The 24,127-nt window shown below is 46.3% G+C and overlaps 1 protein-coding gene across 1 annotated transcript in view; it reads left to right on the forward strand.

The window, feature by feature from the left end:
• The window catches only part of Ppp1r14c (protein phosphatase 1 regulatory inhibitor subunit 14C), a 95,800-nt gene that overhangs the window by 41,728 nt on the left and 29,945 nt on the right, over window positions 1-24,127 (forward strand). Inside the window, exons 2-3 of the mRNA XM_006978099.4 lie at window positions 17,521-17,604; window positions 19,380-19,412. Of these exons, the coding sequence (XP_006978161.1) occupies window positions 17,521-17,604; window positions 19,380-19,412 (117 nt within the window). The remainder of the gene's footprint in view (window positions 1-17,520; window positions 17,605-19,379; window positions 19,413-24,127) is intronic.

Here is a 24,127-nt window from a genome sequence, read left to right on the forward strand (position 1 = left end):
CTTTTCTATTAATATTTAGCTGGAGTCAGACCAAGGCATTAGACTCTCAAATCTTATTTTTGTTTCAAGCTCCACCCCCTGCCCCTTAATCCACTTGGTTGCATCCGTTGCGTTCAATTCCAAATCTAACCTGTGCAGTGCGAAAATGAAGTGCCATGGAAAGATTTTAAGCATTTAACACCTCTTCCTGGGAATAAAAACAAAGATTATCATAATGATCCTGCCCTTACTTTCTGTCATCTTTCTTTTCTTTGTAAAATAAGCACACGGTCCAATTGGTTCCCATGGTGTAACTGAAGCTTGGCACGTCTTCCCTCAGCTGATGCGTGTGTCTAAATCTCTAATCAGAGCGTGTTGTAGTAGTGAGAGGGACAGATGCAGGGGGAGGGAGGAGCTGGAACTTGCTTTGCTACTGAGTCATAATAACAAAACGAGGGCCCCTGAAGTGGAATGTGATTAGAAGCCGCTTGCCTCAAGTATGAGTATAAACACCAAAGTGGCGTTATAAAGGCGAACGTGTCCTAACCAGGCTGGCAGCATCTGGGGAGGAAAAGCAAGACTTTCCCTGGACCAGGAAGGATCCAGAATCTCTTGCTTTCCCCTGTGGACAGTAGCCACTCTCCATAATCTAAACCTTGAAGTTTAAAAATGTATTGATTATTGATTATTATTGGGAGTCAGGTTAGCACATAAGCCAGTTTTGTGCGTGTAGAAGTCAGGGGACAATTTTGTGGCATCTGTCTTCCCCGTCAGGCCTCAGGGGGTCAACTCAGTGTGTTAGATATTCTCCTATTGCTGTGATAAAGCACTGTGACCAGGGCAACTTTTAGATGTTTATTTGAGACTTACGGATCTAGAGGGATAAAGTCCATCACCATTACTTTGTGGTTGCAGCAGCTGAGGACACACATCTCAGACTGTAAGCAGGGAACGGAGATAGCTGACTGGGAATACAGCTGGCTTTTGAAACCTCAAAGCCCACCCTCAGTGACATACCTTCTCCAACAAGGCCACGCCGGGTAAACCTCCCACACAGCTCCATTTACTGGCAATGAGTATTTAAATGCCAGATCGTGAGAGACATGTCATTCCAGTCTCTACACACTGGCCATCAGGCTTGTATAGAAGGGCTTCCACTCTCTGAGCCATCTTGCTGACTTGAATGGCTGCCTCCTGCCGTGGAACCCTGGGGGACACACAATCACAGCGGAAGACTAGTAGAAGGCTTGCAGGGACTGTTGGCCGTCCTCACCCAGGCATGAAGTATAGGGCAAAGCTCCCTACTGCCCCCCTCCCTCTCCCTCTGTTCTTTTCTTCTTCTCTCCCTCTCTCCTCCTCTCCCCTTCTCTCCCTCCTTCCCTCCCTTCCTCCTTCTCCCCCTCTCTCCTCATCTCCCTGCCCTCTAGGATTGAACCCAAGGCTTCTCATATGCTAGACAAACACTCTACCACTGAGCCATATCCTCAGTCCAACTCTTTATGGGGGCAAAAAAGATGGGAAGAAATGAGGCACAGGCTCAGCTCTCCTAAAGTTAGATTACACTTGCCTCAGGCCCAACGCTTGTGAGCAACCCGACTGTGGCTCTTGACCTTTCTCTAGAGAGTTAATCAGGGTGCGTCTTACCTAAATCTTATCCCCAACAGTTACTGGTAGAAGCTGACTCTAGATCCAGGCCACTTGTCTTGCATGGCTTGGCAATAAGTGTTTGAACTAGATTGCGTGTTCACTGTTCGCCTGGGGTCTTTGAGGTTAGGGAGGAGGGAACAGATGGCCCAAAGCTGACAGGCTGTTTCACAGAGTGGCAAAATGGATTTCCCGACTGTCACAGGATGCCTGGGGTGGGCATCCATGTTATTGAAGTTGGGTGGAGAAAAAGGTGGTCCTGTTTCCAGTGTGGAGGCAATCTGCTGTGACACCTGTCCCCTGCCTGCTCAGTGGAGGAGGAGGGCACAGGACTGCCTGGCTTTGCATCCTTGTGCTCCAGCTCTGTGGGTATCAGCAGTTCTTCTTCCTCGGAGGATGGACAGCTTCCCACCAAGGCAAGTGTGAATGGACAACTTCCCATGAGGCAAGTATGAATGGCTGAGCAGTACCCCACCACCACCTCCCCCTCCCCCACACACACCCAGAACAGCCTCTCCCCAACTTGTCACTGACATCCCTTTGTCCTGGGGGGGAAGACCCACATATGTACTTACAGAAGCAGTAGAAGATGATTTCCTCGGCTGGCTCTCTTTCCAAATGGAGGTGCCAGCAGGTTCTAAGAAGTACTGAGGTGGCCATATCAGAACCGTCTGTGCTCAGAGGGTCTCTGAAGAAGCCAAGATCATCAGTGGCAGAACAACACACCCCGATAGCAACCTCAGGCTACTGAGTGTGACCTGCATGCCAAGGGGAAGAGCATCTCACGTCGCAGCCATCTGCTTCCTCCGTCCTGATTTGTTTTAACTCTTCTTGCCCTGCTGCCCCAAACTGTAGATGTGGCTCTTAGAGCTTCCTGATCTCTGAATGATGCCCGAAACACAGTGTGCAGTCAGCAAATAGAGTAGAAACTGTGGTTTTCTCCAAAAGTATATTAAAAAAAAAATCAGCCCTCCTCCACTGTAGCTGGCTTTCCTTCTCTCTCTCTCTCTCTCTCTCTCTCTCTCTCTCTCTCTCTCTCTCTCTCTCTCTCTCTCTCCTTGTTTCTTCTTGTCATCATTTTCAATGAATGGCTTCCCTTATTTAAAAGGAACTCAAAACCTCCACAGTAGTACCCATTGTTCTTCCCTGTGGGGCCCGCTGGGCCCTCACTTAGACACTGGTTTGGTTGGTGTTGATGGGAGTCTCTAGGAATCGGCCATTTTTATGAGTCCACAGGAGACTCTGAGTGGGTACTCCTGAGTCGTGACTTGGAAACTATTCTTTAGGTTTTCGCATGAAGGGCTGTACAGTTTGGAAATGTGCCTTCAGAAGTCACATGTTGAAACTGAATGGCCAATATGATACTATTAAGAAGTGGATCTTTACAAGATGGTTCAGCTACAAGGAGGCCTCCCATGGGAATGGGCTGTATTTGGTGTTAAAGTGTTCAGCCCACTTTTGCTTCTGCCTTTTACCATGTGAGGTGAGAATGCAACCTCCCTTCAAGTGAGCAGAGTAACAAGGCACTATCTCAGAATTGTAGATGGAGATACTCTCAGCAGACACCAAACCTGCTGGCTTCTTGACCTTGGATTTCCAGGCTTCTAGAACCATGAGAATGAATTCCCATTCAAAGTGAAGGAGTCCTTCTGTGGTATTAGATTTTTGTTTGTTTGTTTGTTTTTGTAGTAGTAGCACAAACAGACTAAGACTTAGATGTGCTCTGGAAAGACATTTTCCAAGCTGGGAATTAACAATAAAAATGGGACCTTGTCTTAGGGTTTCTATTGCTGTGGAGAGACACCATGACAACTCAGCAATTCATATAAAGGAAAACATTTAATTGGTGTGGTTTACAGTCCAGAGGTTTAGTCCATTATCATCATGGCTACATGCAGGCTAAGAGTCCTACATCTCACTCTACAGGTAACAGAAAGTGAACTGAAACACTGGGTATGTCTTGAGCATCTATGAGACCTCAAAATCCATCCCCACAGTGACATACTTCCTCCAACAAGGCCACACCTACTCCAACAAAGCCACACCTCCTAAGAGTGCCACTCCCTGTGAGCTTATAGGGACCAATTACATTCAGACTATCACAAATCTTGATTCATTTCCAATACTTTATTTTAGACCTGGGTTGGATTTTTTTTTTCACACTTTGTTTATATAGCAGGGTCCTTGCTGTTGTTCCCTTTGGGGGAGGGGACCAAGGCCCAGAGTCAACGACACAGACTCTGGGAGAAGTGTCAAAACAACAAGCTCAGTTTATTCAGGAAGAGGCAAGCCTTATATACCCTCCTCCCCACCCTGGGGGAAGATCTAATGAATGTGCATCTGCTGGTGTGACATGGCTGTCTCTCATTGGTCCAGGTCATCTCCAGCTCATGTCTCAGCTGCTGTTGCTAAGGCCCTTAGGCAGACCCAGGCTGGCTCTCAGAAAGTATCTTTTTTATTTGTTTGGGCCGGTTGGCCCTCAAGCCTGTTAGGGATGAGTCATCCCACAAGTTTACTTTTGTGACTTCTCACTTAATCTTTAGGTCATCAGTTTTCAATCTGTGGGCGGCAAGACCTGGGGGGGAGTGTCAGAGGACCCTTTCACAGGGGTTGCCTAAAACCATCAGAAAAACACAGATATTTACATTATGATTCATAACAGCAACAAAATGGCAGTTATGAAGTAGCAACTAAAGTAATTTTATGGTTGGGGGTCACTGCAACATGAGGAACTGTGTTAAAGGGTCACAGCAGTAGAAATTGAGAGCCACTGCTCTAGGAAAACTTTGCAATTATTTTGAATTTATTTATTTATCATTATTATTACTACTGGTTTCCCAAGACAGGATTTCTCTGTGTAGCCTTTACTATCCCAGAACACTCTGTAGACCAGGCTGGACTCGAACTCAGAGATCCACCTGCCTCTGCCTCCCGAGCACTGGGATTAAAGGCATGTACCACCATTTATTATTTGTTTCAGCGACATAGTTGAAACTACTTGACATAGTACTTTTATAGGAAACCAAAAAATAATTTACTACTAGATATTCAAATATAACTACATATGTTTCCAAGACTTCCAGTCTTAAATGGACTTGATTTTAGCTCCCAGACACTGGCAACTGTCTTAGCTACCCCTCACAGTGTCAGGACATTCATTATGTGCCTCCAGGAAGAGTTACCCTCTTCCCCTCCTTGCAGTCTTTACTGAACCCTGTGCTTGCTCCCCAGGTCTACAGACAAAGTGCACCTGTACAGTTTATACAAGCCTGGAAAGCTTCCCTGGGCTGCAGGGTTTTTTTTTTTCCCCATGACCTGCATAACTGCCTTAACCCCAGCCTGGGTGATCATCTCTGTATAATGTCCCGTGAAATTTATTTCACTCCTTTCCTGTATCACAGAAATCACCATTGATCTAGGAACACAGAACATGAAGATCAGATAGAAGAAAAAGACCTGCATTACAAGAAGTGATTATACGGAGGAGAACATGACATGTGCATGCTATAAAGCATGACCTTGGGACATGTAGGCATTTCTGCCTTGACCCTCTAGAGGCATGCTAAGCAGAAGATCCGGATGGGAATGCACGGAGTGTGGTGGTAATCTAATTGTACTGAAATGTGATTTTGATTGTATGTTAATAAATAAAGTTGCCTGGGGGTCAGAGCTATTAGAGCCATAGCAAGAGTGTGGCGGTGGTGGCACACGCCTTTAATCCCATAGATATCTGTGTGTTCAGGGATATAGCCAGCATTTGAGACATATGCCTTTAAGACCTAGGGGGCTGTACATTCAGACAGTGACGAGGCAGTCACGTGTTTGGGTTTACAACCAATGAGAAGGCAGAACAAAATACTTTAAATAGACGAACAGACAGGAAGAAGAAGCCTCATTCGGGAAGCTGGGACACCGCAGGCGGAAGGGTGAGATTTTAGCTCTGAGCTCTGACCTCTCGGCTTTCTCTTTTGCATTGTTTCTGTGTTTCTTATTTAATAAGACGGTTGGTTACATCTATATCTGGCGCCCAACGTGGGGCCAGAAAACTCTAGCTACACACGGAGGGTTGATAGTCCACAATCTCGGGTCCCCTTTTCTCCAATCTCTGCTGGCAACTTTAATCGAGATATTTTAATTCCTTCTGGAGGAGTGTGGAGACAATGTGGCAATGGTTGAAGTGATTGCTGCAAGTTTTATTGGGTTCCTAGATTGAAAAGAGCTGCCAGGAAAGGTGAGTTTCCTTTCATGGAAGCTCTAAAAAATTGGATCAGGTCTTCTTTGGAATTGTTGGGATAAGAGGGACAAAAGTTGCTGACTTGCAGGGACAGATTTCTTGTCTGAGGTCATTGTGGCCCACCAGTCATGGGGCTTGGTGTTTGCAACTGCAGAAGCCCGAAGTGACCTGTCAGCTTGCAGGAGCACTGTCTGTGAGTTGTTACTGCGTCTTCCAGGTATCCCTTCCTTTGGACCCCCAAAACTGCTGAGGCTGGTCCCCGGCAACTTAGCCTGTGGAAGCCCAGGTGAGCATGCTCCAAGAGACAGTAACAAGTGGGGTGTTGAATGAGGGTGAGAAGGTATGCTTGGAAGCCAGCTCGAAGTGTCCCACAGTAGCTTAGCCAGGAGGCGGTAAACTCACTGATAAAAAGTGCAGATCCAGGGACACTTGGGGCATAGAGCAGCCGGTCATCGTGGAGAGCTACATGGTGGGTTAGGAAGAGGAGGGTCTAGGCAAGGTCCTATGAATAGTCACTCTGCCTACACAGAACACATCCAGGAAACATAAAGGATTAATTTTACATAAACATTACATACATACATACATACATAATTTTACATAAACATTAATTGTTTACAAAGGAGCCTGCCCTTCGGTCTGCTCCTTCATAGGCAAGCTCTGGTAGTAACTGGCTTGTTTTATGACTGGCCCCTCTAAGACTGGAATTTGCCCAAAGGCAGGTGGGCAAAATGTACCTACCCTCTGACCCTGGTATGCCCAATGGGAGATCCTCTCCTCTCCGTGCTGTGAGGGAAGTGAAGAAAGGAACTTTCCAACAAGTTCCAGCAGAACAGCTCAGGCTTGCCAGCATGGAGTCCGAGTCTCTCTCAGGCCCTGCCCCAGGCCTCAACCACCATGCAGGCTGGGTACTGTGGAAATGTCATGACCCAGCTGCAACCTCTAGATTGTGCTCACAGTACCCTGCTCCAGGCTTTCTGTGCTGGGCTTGGCCTCCCTGGCTATTTTCACTGGGACCCTTATCTGTTTTGAAGTGTGGCCAGGATGCTGTCTATCAGCTGTGGCCCTGGTTTCTCTCAGCACTGAGTGGAAGTTCCTTTCTGGACAATGCTGGCTCTTTTCCTGGCACTGCGACTTGGGATTTTTGCTTACCTTTTCTCTTTTCTTTTCTCCCCTTTTTAATCCTTGTGGTTTTGAGCAGATTCATAGTGTGTTAGGCCTTCATTTGTGCTTTCTCAGACATCAGCAATGAAAAATTCCCCGGAAGAGACGTTCACATTAAGAATTGATATATAAGTTTGAAAGAGGAATTGGCTGATTGTATATGACGATCACTTCCTGTCCACTCTGGTCCCATTGCTATGTAGTAGGCTTGCCCCACATGCCTGGGTCTGATCATGGCCATTTTTCATCGGGCCCTGAGACTCAGACAGTAGCCCTGGGTGACAGGGTGGGAAATAGAGGGAGATAGAGCCACCTTGCCCCAGCACCCACAGACTCCACAGGCCGATCTCTCTTCTTACCCTCACCACCTGGCTCTGACCTCAGTCTCACTGCTGAGCAGCAGGGCAGCCAGAGCAGATGCAGGAAAGTGAGGTTCAGGCTCTTTGACTCCCATTCTGAACTTTGTCACCCAGGCTCTCTGACTTTCCTGTACTCCATAAGGAAGGGACATCAAGAGACATTTGAGACCACAGATGAGTGTATCCATCACCTTTGCCTGATTCTGCATTGTATGAGTGTGTGTGTGTGAGTGTGTGTGTGTGTGTGTGTATGAGTGTGTGAGTGTGAGTGTGTGTGTATGAGTGTGTGTGTATGAGTGTGTGAGTGTGAGTGTATGAGTGTGAGTGTGTGTGTGTGTATGAGTGTGTGAGTGTGTGTGTATGAGTGTGTGAGTGTGTGTGTATGAGTGTGTGAGTGTGTGTGTGTATGAGTGTGTGAGTGTGAGTGTATGTGTGTATGAGTATGTGAGTGTGTGTGTGTATGAGTGTGTGAGTGTGTGTGTGTGTGTGTATGAGTGTGTGAGTGTGTGTGTGTGTGTGTGTGTGTGTGTGTGTGTGTGTAGACCAGAGGACACCCTCAGCTGTCATTCCTCAGGTGTCTTCCATCTAGAGTTTCTGTGACAATGGAGACAGCGTCTCATTGGCTTGGAATTTTCCAAGTCAGTTAGTCTGGCAGGAGAAGCTCAGGTATCTACTTGGCACTCTGCTGGGATTATAAGCATGTATACCCATACTTAGGTTTTTTTTTTTTTTTTTTGTTTTTTTGTTTTTTTTTTTTTTTTTTTTTTTTTTTTTTGTTTTTTTTTTTTTTTTGGTTTTTTTGAGACAGGGTTTCTCTGTGTAGCTTTGCGCCTTTCCTGGAGCTCACTTGGTAGCCCAGGCTGGCCTCGAACTCACAGAGATCCGCCTGGCTCTGCCTCCCGAGTGCTGGGATTAAAGGCGTGTGCCACCAACGCCCGGCCTTGTTTTTTTTTTAATGAGGGTCCTGGGACTTGAACTCATGTCCTCACGCTTGCAAGGCAAGTGCTCTGCCAACTGAGTTGTCTCCCCAGCCCTCTTGGAACCTTTTGAAGGATTTTATTGAGTCATGTTTGGAGACTCTAAGGAGTTCTTCAGATATGTTTTTAAAATGAATTGCTACAGGGTAAGGAGAGTTCTGAGGGTGGAAGATGGAGCTCGTGGGATGCAGTGATGCCTGTTTAGGTCTGAGGAGGAAGAGCCACCTACCTGGTGGGTAGGGGAGCAAAAGCTACATGGTCAGTGGTGGCAGTCTAGGGACCTCTGCTTAGCTTGGTTGCTCGCTGCTCAGGCGATGTTGAGTGGTCCTGTTGCCTTCTAAGAGTAGGCGTCCCCTCATCCAGTGCCCTCTCTCACCCCTTCTCACCCCTTGATCAGCGGGGCCATCTCACAGTCTGCTGCTCTCTTTGGTCACTGCCCACTGGATATTCGGCTCCGTTTAAAGACTTCTACCTTCACCCACTTCAGTCTCCGGCAGACAGGCACATTAGCTGTGAAATTTGGATCGGCAGTGACCCACATAAGAGCCTAGTCGTAAGAGCAGAGTACGTGTCACGTGATTGCTCTGCTCTGAGCCCGTGTTTTTGGTTTTGTTTTTTTATCAGTTATTTCTGGGACTGTGTAAGTGGTCTCTGCGTATGTTCTCCCTCCCCCAAAGCCCATTCTTCAGCAAGCAGCAGGGGCGAAAACTTTGAAAGGTAAACCGGGTCATGCCATCCCTCAGCGCAGACCCAACAGCCGTGGTTCCTGCTTCTGGCACATGCTAGATGCTTTACAGGGTCCTGTGGTTCTCAGCAGGTGGCCCCCTCCTCACTGGCCTTAGCACCACCGGGGACCCCATGCCCCTGCCACCCGCAGCTCTTTAGCTACAGCTTGGGGCCTGTTCTTCCCCCAAACAGTGACTGTCTCTCTTTCCTCTCGAGGTTTTTTAATGAAATATGTCTCATGGAACACTACCCTGTTAACACCCCAACCCCGACGCTCTCCTTCCTTCTCCCCTTCCGAGACTTTTTTCCTCCTGAAATGCTTGTCACCGCTTACCACACTATATGTTAGGCAGTCTGAGGAGCCCTCATCTGAAATACTGCCATCAAAAATACTCCCAAATCCGTAACTTCTGAGTGTCGTGATAACACTCAAAAAGCATTGGCTTGAGGGGGCTCGGATGTAGCACGTCCGAGCATCTGTCTCACAGGTGTGTCATGGTTTGAGGAAGAATGTCCCCCATAGGCTCAGCTATTTGAACACTTGATCCTGAGTTGGTGGTGCTGTTCGGAGAGGTTTAGGAGGAAGTGGGTCACTGGAGGTGAGCTTTGAAAGCTTAATCCTGGAACCAATCACTGTTCGCTCACTGCTTCCTAATCAAGAAGCCGTGAGTCCTGAGCTTCTTGCTCCCATTACCACATCGGCCACTTGCTGCCACGGCTCCCGGCCATGATGGACTCCTACCCTCTGGAATCAGTAACTGAAATGAACTCTCCCATCGAGTGGCCTTGGATTTATTGTTTTAGTCCCAGCAACAGATGTGTCACTAATACAGTGTGCCAGTCCCTTGTCACTCAGACCAGAGGACCTAAGTTCCATCCCCCAAATCCACACGGGGGAAGGAGAGAACCGACTCTCACAAGTTGTCCTCTGACTTTCACATACCCATCATGGCATACTCACACATGTGTGTGTGCATGCACATGTACACACCCCCATATACAGTGATCATAAGTCAAATAAAATGTTTTTTGAAAACAGGGAGTTTTGGACATTAGGTTTTCAGATTAGGGATGGTCAACCTTACAGTCTTTGCTGATACTCCAAAACCTAACAGCTGATCATCTGTGGTCCCATGCATCTTGGGTAAAGATACCCACCCTGCACCAATGTGCTCATCATCTCTCTTCCCCTAAGGAACAAGCATGCTTGCCGGTGGGTCATTTCTTGTCCCTGGCAAGGGATAAGGCACTGTCTGGACTCTCCTGCAGTCCTGAGATCCTAACTGTAGTCGTGCCTTCTTCTAGAACAGTGGTTCTCAGCCTTCCTAATACTGCAACCTTTTAATATAATTGCTCATGTTGTGGTGACTCCCTAACCATCAAATTATTTTTGTTGCTACTTCACAACTTTATTTTTGCTACTGTTATGAATCAATTGTAATTTAAACATCTGATATGCAGGATATCTGATATTCAACCTCTGTGAAATGGTTATTCGACTCCCGAGGGGTCGCAACCCATGGGGTTGAGAACCACTGTTCTAGAATAATCTAACATCACCAGGCGTGTCAATCTTCCGTCTAGCAGGCAGTGTTTGTTTGATTGATGCTGTTGCTGTGTTGAGACAGCCCTGAGATTTGGGCTGCCGCGACATGCCGGTGTGTCACAAGACCTTTGTCAAGAAAACTGGAAGTGCTGAAGGGAGCCTGTGAGCTGTCAAAGATTCAAACACATTCCAAGGTGTTTGTAAAATAACGCCACTCTCCGTCCGTTGTATCCTGTGTGTTTCCTCCAGCCGGAAGCGAGGGCGACAGAATGTTCGGGGGTTGGGATGGCACGTGCGGTGGCCCTGCTCCCATCTGCAGCAGTTATCACTTGTTCTGCCGGAGTGCCTCAGAAAAGAACATAAGTGATGGGGCTGTGCGACAAGGGTGTGCTAAGCCTTGCTGCCGTGAGAGACCAGAACAATAATTCCTAGGAATAGAATGTGAAACATCCTTTTACGGTAGAGTCATCTGTGGTCAGGCGCGCGTGTGTGGTGTGTGTGTGTGTGTGTATGGTGTGTGTTGGTAGTTAGGCTCCCAGACACACTGCTGGCTCAGCTGTGACTCTTTAAGCCCCTGCCTGCTTGTGCCCCCCTCAGTCATGGTTTTATTTTGCCCCCTCTGAGCTACGTCAACTAGCACTCCAGGAGTCTCCTTCCTCAGTTGAGGTCTTTGCTTCTCCAGAGTGCTTCTTTCCATGCAGGAGGTGAAAATGTTGAGATATAAGACCCGACTGTCAAAATGCCTGTGGTTTTTTCTGTCACTCTTGACTGACTGGGGAGGAGATAGGCATCAAAGTTAGAAACCATCTCTCCTTGAGACTCTAGAGTCCCTGCTTGCTCTGCTTTGGATGTGGTTTCTTCTGAAGGCTCATGCGCTCCGAGCCTGGTCCCCAGGGTGGTGGTGTTGAACTGGTAGAATCTTTAAGAGGGGGAAGGTTTTTAGATGATGGGGACTCTGCCCTTAGGAAGAGGTCAGTGTCGGCATCACAGAGCGGAGTGGGCGGGGTCTCACAGGCATGGGTCAGTTTCAAAATGAGTTGCCTGTCATTAAGGAGTGACCCTGGCCCCTCCCTCACCTCTCTTCCTGCCTCTCATCCGACTTCTTGCATGTATCCTACTGTGTGATGCCACTATGATGCCCTCAGATGCTGATGTCATGCTCTTGAACTTCCAGAATATTGAGCTGAATAAATCTCTTTTCTTTGTAAATCTTCTAGCTTAAGACTTGGTGTTACAGCTACACAGAACAGGCTTGCTCCTGGCTTCAAGCACTCAGGGATTCTGTTGGGAAGCCTGCTGGCCTTGGTTCTCTAACCTAATGTGTGCAACCTGCTTCCTCTTGCAAGCCTCTGAGGTCTGCCTTTAACTCCCAATGTTCTGATATTTTGTTCTGTGGGAATGATTTCTTGCAGCTTGCTAATTTAAATATTTAATATTATAATATCATGTACATATGTATCACTTAAAACAGATATAAACTCCTGATGCTTATGGTTCTTCCAATTATGAAATTATACCAGAATGGCAAATTAAACATAAGCACAACCATCTTAATGTACACCATTTACATACTGTGATGGCTGACTACATTTTTTCAGTAGCCGGCTGTGGCTCAGTGTTGTTTGGATGATAACTCCTAGCATCACTCGGTGAGAACGAGTTATTCCTATTGCTGAATTTATATATATTGAGACCACCCTCTGACCTTTGTCTCATTAGTTCATGGCAACCAATGTAAATCCCGTTTGGTGCAATGTGTAAATGCAGTCGGCCAAGCATGGCATGGTCATAGGTGATCATTCCAAGAATTTGCTTGTTTACAGGAAGTTTGGGGGATTGTTATTAGAAGGAAAACATGAAGTATAAATGTTTTCATAGAGAGCTCACATAACCCTAAGGGTTCTGTTCTTATCTTGTATCTCCGGTGTCAATCACCCCTGCTCCACATAGGCTCATACAAAGGCGAGACATCAGCTAGTTGGCTGGTTTTCTCATGAATGTGTGGACAGCCCATAATAGCTGGGTTTACCAGCTTCCTGGCTCCCCCCTCCCCCCGCCCACTGCTCCCCTGTTTCTCTGGAGATGCCACAGCGTGCATAGTACTTCCTGCCACTGTGTCCTGCTGTACCTGCTTTGGGGTGGAAACTGCTGAAAACCACCGTGTTGTGTAGAGCTCAAAACCATCATCTTTTTTCACATTTAGATTTAGCTTGAGCATTCCTGCTGGCCTCGCACTTCTGGGGCAAGGTGGCGTTTGCATTTTGTAACAGCTTACTTGACCACTCGTAGAGTTCAATGTGCACCTTCTGGCTAGTTAGAAATATGTATATATGGGAGGGGGAGTAGGGGGGAGGAAAGGGAACTGTCAGGAGAGGAGAGGGAGAGAGAGAATATACATGGTGTGGTGTGGTGTCTGGCAGTGAGACTGTAGTCAAGGTAGTTGGCGTGCAAATATGCGTGTATGTGAGAGTGCGTGTGAAAGAAAGTATACATAGTGTGGTGTGTGGTAGTGTGGAACAGTATTCATGGTGGTGCATGGGATACGTGTATGTAGTATGGTGGTGTAGATATACACTCATGAGTGTCCAAGGTGGTATGTATGTGAATGCATATGTCATTACTACAGGTGGGCTTGACTCCATCGTCTGCCTCAGGTGCATCACTGTATACTGATGTCAGAGCCTGTGTTGAGCTCCTGGCTACTGTGGCTGCCTATCAGGACCACATGTTGTCACTCAGTACTACAGTGTGGCCCTGAGCATTGCACAGTGGGTATCCTGTTTCTGCTTCAAGGCTGGGGGGAGGCTGGTCATACTGACCTCACAGCTGCTAGGGAGGTTGTGAAAGTCTTGATGGCCCCAGTGCCCCTGTTATTGACCTCTTTTTCTAGAACATCTCTAGAACAGCTCAGAACCTGGGTCTGCTCTTCCCTTCTTCCTTCTCCAGCATCCAGTTCATCCCTGACTTCCCTCTGTTCTCCTTCCCTGGTGTTCACACTTTTTGATTCTTTCTTCCGTTCTTGAGGACTCCCATTCCAGTCCAGTTGCCTCACACCTGCATGAGAATAGCCCTGTCCACACAGCCTCCCAACTTCCCCGTCAGCCTGGGCCTCTTACTGACCCAGCTCTTTCTTTGGTCCTTTCCCGCCCTTGCTCAGGGGCCTTCAGTGGCCATGTTCTCAGCAAGGGGACTTCTGCTTGTGACTGTCCAAGTTCATTTCTCCCACTCCTACTTCCTGGCGAGTTTTTAAAAACTGAGCTATTCGTTTGTTTTTTATGTTAAGGATTACAGTTTGGCCCACTTGGGGGAGGTGGGGGCAGCTAATTCTCACCCACTCTGTGACTCGCCATCCTCCAGTTTATGGAAAACCAGCTGACAAAGGCTGGAACGTACTTAAGTTTAACTCTTGGACAGGCTAAGTGGTCTTTTGTTTGTTTTTCACTCTGGGGAAAGGATCTGGGCCCCAAGTGGCCTCCTTTCTCTGTTACAGAGATTGTTTTTATTGGAGTCTAAACTGAGAAAGTATACGGGATATTTTAAAGATGTCTAATTTTTAAAAGAGAGGCATCTTTGGGGTTTTTGTGGGTGGTGGAATATACCCACAGAAACCCCCAAAACCAAACCATCCATTTGGGGTTTTGTTCTGTGGTCCTCTGATAGGTGGTGAGTGGAAGCCTTTGGTATATTTCCTTTGGAGATCCAGGTTCAGTTTTTACTCTTGAATGTCTGTTAAATGCACCAATTTTACATTTGAGAATAAAAAAGTGATATCCTGATAGCTGAAGGGAGAACACAGGTATCTCTCAGAATCACTTCTCTCCCAGGACATTGGCTAGGGTCACAGTACCAGTAGACTTCTTGCCTAAGAAACGTGGAGGCAGGGCTCATAATATTCTCTAACACTCCAAAGGCCATTGCTTCACTTCCTGACAGCAGAGCTTCTGTGTGGACACAGCTTTAATATGCGGCAAATACCCAAAGGCAGCCAAACTCTGGGTAGGCTACTGTAGACTACGGGAGTCTTTGCTGCCCTGTGCATAAGTGGGTCTGACATTGTTCTAGGATCAACAACCAGAGTCCAGAGCCAAGAAGAACCTCCATGCATGTAGAATCACCAGCCTTTGAAAGTTTCTGTTCTGTGTGCTTGGCTGCCCCAGGCCTCTGAGGCATGTGGTCAGACAGAGACTCTGTGACTACCTGAGGTGCCTATGGTTATTACTCAGTCAGTCCTTACCATGTGTCAGCATTGTCTCTTACAAAGGAGCTCCGAGTTTTCCAACCACGTGATCTCCGTTCTCAGGAGTGACCTGGGAGTGACCTTAAAACTCAGTATTTCCTCCGCACCTCTTAATCTCATTTGATATAAGGCTTCTTAAGATTGAAACTTTGTTTCCTGACTCTGGTCCAGAGGGCTAGAGGCTCCATGGTCATGTTGCCCCTCGGGACACTTTGTAATGATGAAATGTTCTAAATCTAGTACAGAAGGCATGCACACTTGAGCACTTGAAATGTGGTTGGTGTGAATGAGAAACATAATCCATGTCTGGCTCCCATTGTGAGGAATTTAAATACCACTCGTGGTGACCACATTAGACAACCTAGCTCTCCAGGACTAGGGAAATGGGTTAAGCACAGTAGCTAACAGAAAGTCACAGCCCTGTGCACTCTTAATGAGAGGACATCTGGCTGAGGTGGCCTTGCCTGGAGCAAACAGCATCACTCAAGTCTAAGCTGGTTTGATAAAGCTTGGCTCAGCATCAAAGCTATTCCTGTGATTCTTTTTTTTGGGGGGGGACCACCCTGCTGCTGTACTGTTCTGAGGGGGTAGTCATTATTGACCGTGCCCTTGTCTCCTACAACAGAAGACCCCAAGCTGCCCACGGCTCCCATTTCTTGAGCAGGGTCTATACCAGGTACCTCTGCTGGATTTCACAAAGCCATGACATAAATGTTCGATGTCTGCAGGGGATAAATACTGAACCTGGAGATCTATTCTAGGGAGGAGCGGGACAAGATACAAGGGAAGCAGCATCACCTGCGGCTTAGATGGAAACTTGGGGGTCTATTTTGCATAGCTTTCCTTGAATGGGGCCAGCTGAGACCTGCAAAGGTGTTCTTGCCTTACAAGGTACCAATGGAAGCTGTGATGGGCTGTGGGTGAGCAGAGGGTGGAGCTGAATTCTCCAGCTTCACTTTTGGAGACATACATACTGGGGCTCATCATAAGGGCTCATTCATCCATTGGCCTGCGGATGCCTAAGGGGTAAATGCCCTGCTTGGCGCCACCTATGGATGAATCACCAGCCCATGGCCTCCCATAGCATCCTGCATGAGCGCGCGCGCACGCACACACACACACACACACACACACACACACACACACACACACACACCCCGCTGTATTCCTCCAGATGTTTTGCAAGCCAGTGGAGTGTCGCTGTTGGTGTTTGCCTCCTCATTGGTCTTTTCCTTGTGGAGAATCTGTCTACACATCTGCTCATCTGTTTAGGGCCCCCTGGTCGCCCCATATCTCCCCCTGCCAGTGTTCCTTTTTGCCATGACTTCAGATGAATACAGAATCAGATTGTTGGCGAGGTTCAGAATGTGAGCCTGGCCTGGAAGTCAAGACCAGGTAGTTTATTTACACGGAGCAGCCAAGGCCAGGTGACCCCAGCTGTGCGCATGTGTGGCTTTCTCTTCAGCCACCGCTGACTCCCTTCAGCTCTCACTGCAGTGGCTGAACAGTCAGGCAGCAGGCGATTGCGCTTGCGCAGGAGGAGGCAGTTAGGTGTAGGTCGCAGCCTGCCTTATTTTCACGTCGGAATGTGTTACTCTGAAAGCAAAGGGAAGGCTCAAGTGGCAGAATAGGGGCCAGGGAACAGAGGTCACCGAGTGCTGGATACTCCGCTTCCAAACCAGTGAAGGCTCTCACCCTTCCCACCCCCTTTTCTGGACTGGATGTCTGCGATTGCTCAGCTCAAATCGGCTTGAACGATATAAGGCATCTGCTCAGACATGCTTTGGCCTGGTGGCTTAGTGGTTTTACCTAGAAACTGCTTTAAAAATATTTTTATTATTTCTTAGAGAATTTCCTACAACATACCTTAATCATCTTTACTCCCCTCTCCTCCCAGGCCCACCCTTCTTGTCTTATTATTATTATTATTATTATTATTATTATTATTATTATTATTATTATTATTTTAAAAGAGACTATCCTGCTGTCACTGTCTTGGTCTTCCCAGCTCTCCCCACTCTGTGTCAACCTTGTCCTAAACTTGGCCCCTCTCATGGCAGCAAGAGGCTACCAACAATGTCCAGGGCTCCACGCTTCCTGGGCCTGAACTTGTCCGGAGGGAATGAGGTGTTCTCTTGTGGGAAGAGCACCTTTCTCAGAACCCTTTTGGACCTGGGATTATACATCCTTGGTGAATCAGTACCTGACTAGGTGAAGCTTCTGAACAAAAAGCCTGTGGTGGCATTGGGTTTTCTACAGCTGGGAGGGGAGGTGGGGAGCTGGGAGGAGAGGTAGGGAGCTGGGAGGGGAGCGGGGGCCCACAATAAAGACTGGTGTGGTCGATCAGAAGCTGTAATTCTCACCTTCCCTGTGCTCTGCCAGTCTATGTTCCACTCATAGGTGTGATTTACTGCTAGGAGCAGAATGTGACGCCAAGTGCTCCTTTGTTCCTCCTCTTTTTTCTCCCTTCCCTTCCTTTCCCACCCTTTGTTTCCACCTCCTTTTCTTCATCCCCCTTCTCCACCCCAGCCGCTCCTCTACTCCTGTTTTCCCCTTCTACCCATCACCCCTTCTGGTTGGATGATGGAGTCCTTCCTCGGTGTGTACTACAGAGTTTCTCCCTGAACTAAAGCCCTCCCGTTTGCTCCCACCAGGAAGAAGAAATGCCAGATGTTGAAATCGACATCGATGATCTTCTTGATGCTGACAGCGAGGAAGAACGGGCTTCAAAACTACAGGTGAAGAGCTTTCAGTATATAGAATTTTCTGATCATGGATGTTTGGGTCTACTTGGGTTCCAAAACCTGGTGGGGACACAGTCCCCTGCATTTGAACAATGGCGTTTTGCACGACAAAGAAAGAGCATTGGTGCTGGCTCTTCACCTTCTACTGCATGTCTGATAACAAACCAGCTGTTGACAGCAGACAGTTTTCCAGGGACCTTCCGGGGCAGTACTCCCGAGGAGGCGTATTCTCTTGGGAGAGAGAGTTGGCTCTACCTTGGAAAGCCAATCTCCAGGGAAGGTAGAAGTGCCATGCAGGCAGGTGAGGAGGAAAGAGACTGCGCCAGATCGGGGAAATAAATATCCAAGCCCTGGGCTCTGCTCTTGCATCTGTGGATTAAATCATTCATGAAAACCATTTTTAGAATTCGATGGCTTGGAATGCAATTCTGTTTAGTAAAGTATCTTTTTATTAGGTGCTCACCTGATTGTGTTTCCCCGGAACAGTGGGGATGGAAGTGCCTCGTGTTCCTTAGCAGAAAGCAATAAACCACAGCTCTTCCCGTGGGAGGCCAGGTCTACCACTTCTCAATCTGCACTGGGCAGTTTCTAAAACTAATTAACCTGTGACCTGCCATTGTTCTTAACGTCCATTGGTAATTACTGTTAGTGGCTGTTGGCTGTCCCCAGGGGCCTGTGGTGACTGGAGCCAGTCAAAGTGCACATTTTACTTCATTGATGTGATTAATGTGATCATAATTACTAGTGCCCTGGGAGTGGCGGGCAGCCTCTGTTCCAGTGATTATTCCTTGTGTGTAGATTTCATTTGGAGACAATAGTTTTTTAAAAAGATAAAGTAGACATCCATTCCAGAAAAAATAGAATGACATACAAAATAGGCTAAGAACTTGAAAGGGGCTTTTTTTTTTAGCTGGCCTCTGGTCCCCCTTTCCTGCTTGCTTCCCAGATGAGTGAGGACAGAACCTAAGACCATCAATGGCTGAATCATGGCCAGAGCCCTCTCCCCGTGTCCCCAGTGGTTGCCACCATCTTGCATAGGCAGGGTCTCAGCTTTTAAGTATGTCCAGTTTAATATTAACCAGGTAGGGAGTCCAAAGGGAAGGGTGTGTGTGTGTGTGTGTGTGTGTGTGTGTGTGTGTGTGTGTGCGCGCGCGCGCACACGCGCGCGCAGAAAGAAGTTAAAAAAAAAAAAAAACATCCTTTAAAGCAAGCTCTGCTCAGTGAGACATTTATAATCTAGTGAGGGTTATATTTGATTTTCAAAAATGTGATATCCCCCCCCAAAAAATAAGTCTTTTGTAAATCAAAAACTCTATGCAGTATATATGTACATATGCACCCACACCAAGGACAAAACATGACTGTATATGAATGATATTTTTATATCTTAGCTGACCAAGTGGTACTGAAATAAAATGTGACTGTGGGTAGTCAATAGAAAGTCTTGACAGAGCGTTGTAAAATAATAAAGATGAGATGAGGAGGCTGGAGAGAAGGTTCGGCCATTAACAGCATTTGCCGCTCTCCCAGAGGACTAGAATTCAGTTCCCAGCTCCCATGTCCAGTGGCTCACCACCACCTGTAACTCCAGCTCCATGGATGTCCAACATCTTCTGTGGTCTTCATGGATACTGCACTCATGGGTACATACTCCATAGACATACCCATGCACACAATTTAAGATAAATTAAGAAGAAATGACTTTTGATTTCACTTTGCAGATGATAGATTTAAAAATAAAAACTGACTTTCCGTGTATTTAATTCCAGGAAGCTCTCGTAGACTGCTATAAACCAACAGAGGTAAGCAATTTACTCTACCTAAGTGCTGTGTTAGAATCGTTTTTTTTTGTCAAATCAATTTGTCTGTTTTGAAAGCTAAGCTATAAGAAGTGAATACAAATTACCAGTTCCCACCCATGAATGCCTGTGTTCTCACAGTGCTAGCTTCATTATGTCTCAGCCTAAACCTGCTCAGTTCAGGAAGATATTAATGGAACAGGGTGTGCTTAGATGTTAGAGAAAATCTTCCCTTCACAGAAAATTGTGAGGCGGTGCAGAGTCATTATAGAGGGGAACATAGCTTATGACTTTAATGGGTAAGCATTTAAAAAAAAAATGCTTAAAACCAGGGCTGGAGAGATGGCTCAGCAGTTAAGAGCACTGGCTGCTTTTCCAGAGGACCTGGGTTCAGTTCCCTGCAGCTACATGGCAGCTCACAGTCATCTGCAACTCCAGTTCTAAGGGATCCAGTGCCCTGTTCTAACACCTGTGGGTACTAGGCATGTACACAGTATACATACATACATGCAGGCAAAAGCACACCCGTAAATTACCTTTATTAGGAGAAAAAAAATGTTATGCTTTGTCTGGTTATTTCTCAAGTGATATACATTGACATAAAAAACAATGGATATTGCTGATTAGACCAAAGTATTTGATGTAGAATCTAAATGATTAAAAGCAAAAATAGGATAGATATTAAGGATTTGATCAGTTATAAAATGATTAGCCTCCCCCAACCAAACACTTTCAATTTGTTCTTATGGTAGATCAGAGAAATTAGAAGACCCATCGGGTGCTTGGGTCATTTTACATCAAAGCGGTGTTTGTAACCCTTTTGATTTTTGAAGTAGTAAGTTATGGAGAAATTGTGTTTTTAGGGGTGTGTACATTTGAGTCTGAGGTGTTTTGTGATCATTTAGTTTAAGGATAGAGATCAGTTTGAGCTAACTATTTAAAGTCTCCAGTTTTGATCACATCCTCTGGAAATTTAAAAGTTTGATTTTGTCTATTAAAAGTGTACTTTTGGTGAATATAACACACATTCCTACTTTTGAAAACCTCCAAATATTGTAACGCTGAGAAAGCAAAGGTTGACTCCCCTCATCCCCGCCCCTTGTCTCTCTAGAGGCAGATATTCTACATTCATACACAACACATTCGTCTAGTTCCTTCCATTTACTGTTATACTTCTAAATATGTATTTCTTGCTTTCATTTGTCATTTATTGACTTGAGGGAGAAAATGATAGTTCTCTTACTATTGACATAATTCCTTTCCATTCATCCCCTCAATAAAGTTATACAGCAGAATTTTATTAGATCAATAGTTGAAGTCTGCAATGTAATTACTTAAACAAGTGTTTTCACTACTAATCCGACAGTACGCCGGGACCATGGCTCCTTTTGTGCCTGTGTTCGTGCCTGCGTATACGTGTGTGTGTGTGTGTGTGTGTGTGTGTGTGTGTGTGTGTGTGTGTGTCTGTGTGTGTATATGCGTGTGTGTCTATGTGTGTTTCTGTGTACATGTGTGTGTATGCGTATATGCATGTGGGTACATGCATGTATATGTCTCTGTGTGTCTATGTGTGTGTGAGTGTGTCTGTGTGTGTGTGAGTATGTATGTGAGTGTGTGTGTGTATGTGTGTGAGTGTGTGTGTGTATGTGTATGTGTGTGTCTGTGAGTATGTGTGTGAGTGTGTGTGTATGTGTGTGAGTGTGTGTGTATGTGTGTGTGTGTCTGTATGTGTGTGAGTGTGTGTGTATGTGTGTGAGTGTGTGTGTCTGTGTGTGTGAGTATGTCTGTGTGTCTGTGTGAGTATGTGTGTGTGTTTGTGTGTGTGTGTCTTTGTGCATGTCTATATGTGCGTGAGTGTGTCTGTGTGTGTGTGTCTATGTGTGTGTGTGTGTGGTGTGTGTCTGTGTGGTGTGTGTGTGTGTGTGTGTGTGTGTGTGTGTGTCTTCGTCTTTGTCTTTCCTGGAGTTGATAACTCCCTGGCCTTTGACTTAGTCTGGCCCCTGCTGCTGCCTCTGTGGACACCCCACTGTGTTTGTCTGTCAGGTGATGTTTTCCAAATGCCCAGTGCTTCACTCTCACCCTTCCCCCCTTTTCCTGTGAGGATTTTAATCGGGTGTCTTAGTTTTAATTCTGCTTATTAATGGGTCTTACTATGGGGTGAGCAGGCTGCCAGTCAGACTTTTCATGCTGTTTGATGTGGAATGAGAGAAGGTCAATATAATCGTGAGGGGCATAATAATGTTGGTAATGTTGGTCCCTTAAAATTACATTATAGAGAGCCGTCACTATTGTTGCCATGAATACAGTGTTTATACAACACAAATCTCACACTTTCCTGAGAATGGATCCCCCACTTTAAGTGGTACACGATTACTTGGGTGTCTTTTCCAACCCCAGGGAGATTCAAGTTTTGTCAAATTGGTTGGTCTAATACTACCTGCTGAAAGGTTGCCATCTTGACTTCAGGTTTTCTGGAAGCAGGAGGAAGCAGGAGAACCTCCCTCCATAGCTGCTTGGGGAATAGAGCTTCTCTACAGAGTGTTGGGGAATGAATATGAATTACAAGAATTTGATATTCGGTGTAGAGTTTAAAGCTGGCAGGTTAGACAAGGCTGCTAGCGATGTAGCTGAGAAAAGAAATGAGGACTGGACACGTAGCTCAGTGTGGCATGTGCAGGGCCGTGGGTTCTAGTCCCAGTGCTGAGGTAAAAAGTGTCATGCAGATGGGTAACCTGCAGTGTGGAGAGGTACTGGTTGCTGCTGAGAAGAACGGGATTGGTAGGTGCAGGATGTCCCTTCTCAGGCCCTCACTCTCTTTTTGTTCTGTTCCCCTCTTAGCTGGATAGCTATTTAAATGAGAAGGCACGGACTGGCAGATTTTATTTTGATCAGCCCCATCAACAACACCCCCAAACAACCCTCTTTGTGTCCCCTGCTTTTTTGCTGTGTCTAGAGATCAAAATCCTACAGTGGTTCACAGCTGTGCATATAAATGAACGTGGAGGGTCCTGTTCCTGCAACAAAACTCATTCTTCCCTCCGCCTTTTGGTGTGGCTCCTCATGCTCCTCCATAGCAAGCACTTTGCCAACTGAGTTATCTCCTTTGCCTCAACCCCTGCTCTTGATATGGAGGCTTAGAAGATGAAAAAAAATGCAGCCTTTGACTACTCCGAAAGGAGGGAAATGAGCTAGAGCTCGCAAGCGAACATCCCTGGATTCTTTTTTTAGCTCACGGTTTCGAGGAATAGAAATGGTGCCGAGTGAGGGATTCTGTTCATTCACTCTGAGAAAGGTGGAGGGCTTTGCCTTTTAGTGTATGCTCATATGCCACAGTTTGTAACACCTGGACTATGAGAGAAGCTACTTACTGGCTTCTATTTTTTCAGAGTTAAGTAGCTCACCGTGTATCAACCTACACTGTCATGTTTAATCTGCACAGCCATCAGTTAGAGTACAGAGGGTTTGGGTAATTTGTCTACAGTACCAGAGCAGTCAGCCAGGGAGCCAGAACTTAACCCTGAGGTCTCACACTGGGTCTTGAGCCCTGTCATCCCATCCTGCCGGTCCTTATAAGTGCCATGCCTGAGCAAGAGATTCATACCTTAAAAGGGTGTTATCCAATCTGGACTAGACGCTGAATAATTTAAGCACCCCCTCCTCTTTTAAAGCAGCCATCTCTGGAGGTGCTGGATTTGATCAAAGTTACTTGATATCCAATCATGTCACTTGGAAGTCTGAATTGTAAACAAGGCGTCTTTGCTGATGGAGATAGATTTGTGTACAGCCTCTTGCTGCTGAGAGAGGATGAGTGGGGAAAAGAAGAGTGGGTTTTGAGTTGAGTCTTCAGGGTAGAACCAGCTAGTGCTGGGTAAGCTTATGTCATGCTCTCAACCTCTCTGAGCTTCCATTTCCTCATGTCATAGAGGCTCCTGTAAATGGAAGTACCGTAACTGTCCCCCTGCATTTTAGTAAGGCTTACTTGCAGTGATACTTTTAATAGCTGTAACAACAAGAATAGCTAATTGATTAATAAACTGGGCATCAATCTAATCACATCTCATGTATTGACTATTTCTTTATGAATAATTTAAACATTTATTAAATCATTCATGGCTTACTATTTTACCTAGACTTAGATTTTTTTTTTCCAGAGGTGAGGACCGAACCCAGGGCCTTGCGCTTGCCTAGCAAGCTAAATCCCCAACCCAAGACTTAGATTTTTCAGAGCAGTTTAGATTCACAGTGTAATAGATCAAAGGATATAAAGATTTCCTGCCTACACCCTGAACCTCCTCCTTTATCAACATCACCACCAGAGTGGCACATTTGTGAATGTGCATTGACACATGGTAATCACCCAAGTCCATAGTCTACACCTTGGTTCACACTTGTTCTCCCTACTGTGAGTTTTGAGGAGTTTTTGGCCTGTGTTCATCATCACAGTGTCTTACAGAATAGCTCCACTACCCTGCATTCTGCCTCCCCATCCCTTCCTCCTTCCTGGAACCCAACACTGCTTTCTTTACTATCTCCATAGTTTTCTCAACTTGTCATCCAGGTAGAGTCTTACAATGTCTCCCTCAACAGACTGGCTGCTTCTTACCCATCCATTTCAGTCTCCTCCGTGTCTTTCCATGGCTTGGTAGCTTGCTCACTTTTAGTTTTAGATGATAACCCCTGGTCTCAACATTCTGCTCACCTATTGAAGGACGTCTTCT

The sequence above is a fragment of the Peromyscus maniculatus genome, chromosome 16 (assembly GCF_049852395.1).
Source record: "Peromyscus maniculatus bairdii isolate BWxNUB_F1_BW_parent chromosome 16, HU_Pman_BW_mat_3.1, whole genome shotgun sequence".
Taxonomy (NCBI): domain Eukaryota; kingdom Metazoa; phylum Chordata; class Mammalia; order Rodentia; family Cricetidae; genus Peromyscus; species Peromyscus maniculatus.